The sequence below is a fragment of the Daktulosphaira vitifoliae genome, unplaced genomic scaffold (assembly GCF_025091365.1).
Source record: "Daktulosphaira vitifoliae isolate Bord-2020 unplaced genomic scaffold, ASM2509136v1 Scaffold_218, whole genome shotgun sequence".
In the NCBI taxonomy this organism is placed as follows: domain Eukaryota; kingdom Metazoa; phylum Arthropoda; class Insecta; order Hemiptera; family Phylloxeridae; genus Daktulosphaira; species Daktulosphaira vitifoliae.
The window spans coordinates 4176-7282 of record NW_026099786.1 but is presented as its reverse complement, the minus strand read 5'-3'; the positions used below and the strand labels follow the sequence as shown (position 1 = coordinate 7282).

The 3107-nt window shown below is 29.5% G+C and overlaps 1 protein-coding gene across 1 annotated transcript in view; it reads left to right on the top strand.

Moving 5' to 3' along the window:
- The window catches only part of LOC126909268 (inhibitor of apoptosis protein-like), a 5064-nt gene extending 2737 nt beyond the window's left edge, over positions 1 to 2327 (top strand). The window contains exon 4 of the mRNA XM_050691688.1: positions 2040 to 2327. Within this exon, the coding sequence (XP_050547645.1) occupies positions 2040 to 2327 (288 nt within the window). The remainder of the gene's footprint in view (positions 1 to 2039) is intronic.
- The last annotated feature ends 780 nt before the right edge of the window (positions 2328 to 3107 follow it).

The window sequence follows — 3107 nt, the reverse complement described above, 5'->3', positions numbered from 1 at the left end:
TAAATGAAAATTAACAAAAATATTGCTAATCTCGCTTGTTTTTTCTTTTACACTCAAACCCTTACATCCAGTAAATATTCTATACGTTTTTTATCGTTAAAATACGTTTTACTTTGCTATCTACAACATTGTGTAAAATAAACAATAATATCCATGTAAGTTATTTAGTGATCCCCACTAGTAAGATATTGAATTCCTAGGGACTTTTATACCAAACAATTGACTATATTGCGTCTAAAATATAAATTTTACTATATAACTGTAGAAATAACCCTTTATCTGTTCATTCACTTTTTGGTGTTTTTATGGTTCTTTTCATCTATATCTACAACTGTGTTTCACGGCTATTCCTGTGCATTTTTCAACAGTTATTAAATTGTAAGTAAAATTTTTAAATTGTTATAATATCTTTCACGTCAATGCATCTATTCATTTTTAATAATCTATATTACTTATAAATTTCAAAAAGTTTTTTCATTAATTAAATTTGTTCACTATAATTAAAAAGAAAAAAATATATATATGGTACTTGTTGCATTGAATGATAAAATTACGTTATTGATTACATTTGTTGTGCAAATAAAATTTTCATTCATCTTTTTTAGTAGTAATTTATTTGTTTTTTAACCCTTTCATGTATTTATTTATTTTAAAAATCGATAACCTTATGAAAATTTGCCAAAAAATTAATTTATTATNTCATGTATTTATTTATTTTAAAAATCGATAACCTTATGAAAATTTACCAAAAAATTAATTTATTATATACATTTTTTTTTATTATAATCTAAAATAATTTATTTTATTCAAACCAGTTTTAAAATTTTTTTGTGACACAATTGTAGTCTGCACAACTAATGTATGATTAAAACTAAAGTTATAGTATTTTAAGTAATACAAACACAATTTTTAGGTTAAATATATTCAATAAAACCGTTCCAGAATCTTTTTCAAGTGTATCTGTTTTCGTGTATTTAATCAATAGTAAGTTATTATCTATCACTATTCAGTTCAAAATGTACTTATAAGTTTACAATAATTTTAGTTATTCAAAATGAAATTACCAAAAAGTGTCAATAATATAGAACATCTGGTTGAATATATGGAAAGTACTGGAGTGTTATGCTTTTTAGAAANGGAAAGTACTGGAGTGTTATGCTTTTTAGAAATCGCCGAAAATTTGAAAATTTTTCGAAATCGCACAGCTTTTTACCGAGGAGTAATGAATGATGGTTTTATTATTCGCCATCCGGAAGAATTACGAACCATTTGGAGCTGTGCCGATTTATACAAGAGTGAAATTCGAGCGGGTAAATTAATAATGCTGTTCGGGGAAAAAAATTATTTGAAATTTAATTTTTATAATGTACGTTATCCCGACGGCTCCACGGCATCTATTTGTAGGTCGGGTACATGTTTTGTAGAATTATCGAATATTCAGGAACGTGTAATTGTACAAAAGGTGTTTGAGGAGTTTGTAAAATGAAATGGTGAATAGATTAGTATTTATGTTGTAAAGGTTAAAGAATATTATCTTATGTAAACATGTGTGTGTGTGTGTGTGTGTGTGTGTACTACGCTCCGATACACACTCAACGATTTCTATAGTGTATGATGACGAATAGTTTGTAAACAACTGTATTATTAAAGAAAAAAAAAAACTCAGTTTATAAATGGTTAGATGAGTACACATAGCTGAAGGAGTGCATCGGCTGTATTGTAGCTCAGTGATTTATCTTAAACATAAACAAGTAGAGAGAGGAAAGGGGTAGTATGCTATGAGACAGTACCGATATGAATGTCAAATTAATGGTATCGTGGCAAGCGGATGGAGGTGACGAAAAAAAAAAAAATTCATAGCACTGTTTTCGAGTTATGTGCAAATTTTGGGAAATTTATATTACGCGGTGTTCTCATCCGTGTCATTCTGATGATAGTAGTTATTGTTAAAAATGTATGTATCAGTGTCGAGTTGTACACCATTAATACAACATTCACCCTGTATATATAGTTTACTCACGAATAATTTTGGTGTGTAGAAAATGGAACAATTAAAACAAAAAATGAATAATCAAGCCAAAGGCATGGAGTACATTAAAATGTCTGTCTTGGTTGAGAATCATGCCTATAGAGTTGATTCAATGAAAAATTTGACGACAAGAAACGGTGTTGTGGTGGTGGCATGGTTGCCCGACAACCGACAAGTTTTTGTTCCAAGAATACAGTTGACGGACGATGAAATTAAAACGTACAACGACGGCGACACCAAAATGTCACTTTGTTACAGAGGAAGAACGGGAAATGCTTATTCATTTGATTTTCGATAAAATTTTTTTTTAATGCATTAACTTTTTTTTTATAATCAACAAAATCTGTTTGTATCTAATGATGATTTATGTACAACAATTGAAATAAAATTATATAGTTCGTTCACAATCTATTTGTGTTTGCATTATTACTCCGATAGTATAGAACCTAATAGTAGTTTATGACAAAGGTAAATTATACTTTAGATTAATATTATAAGATTGATAGTTTTTCAAATTGGTGGAAAATGTAAAAACAAAAATCACAATAGCAATACTTTAGAGTAGATTTTAAGAAGAAAAACAAAAACTTATGTATTCAAGTTTTACACACCATTGATAATATAATCTGTTAACAGTCCAGTAATGTTTACTCCAATAGTAAAAGTACATTGAACTGAATAGTTGATTAAAGAGGTGGCCATACACACGTTTAACTAATATATTAATTTTTCAATAGTTGTTATCATGTCGTTTGTATGCGGTTGTGGGTCTTCATTTGTCGATAGTACTGGTTTGAATATTCATTGTAGTATGAATCAGGGTCACCGTCAAACTGTTATTTCAGGGAAACGCTGTTTGTCAGCGCCTGCGGGTAGGGTGACCAAACGCGCGTGCATGCACGTTGCAGGGACCTGTTTTGTTCCTATAGATTCTGCACTACGCCGTCGAGTGATACATTATTTTTTGAAAAATAAAACGTCTATTGACGAAATTGACGATTTTATTCGATACGTGAGTGACGATTTAACCACCGTACTAAATGACGTTACCAAGCACGGTATAATAAAATTCAACGTT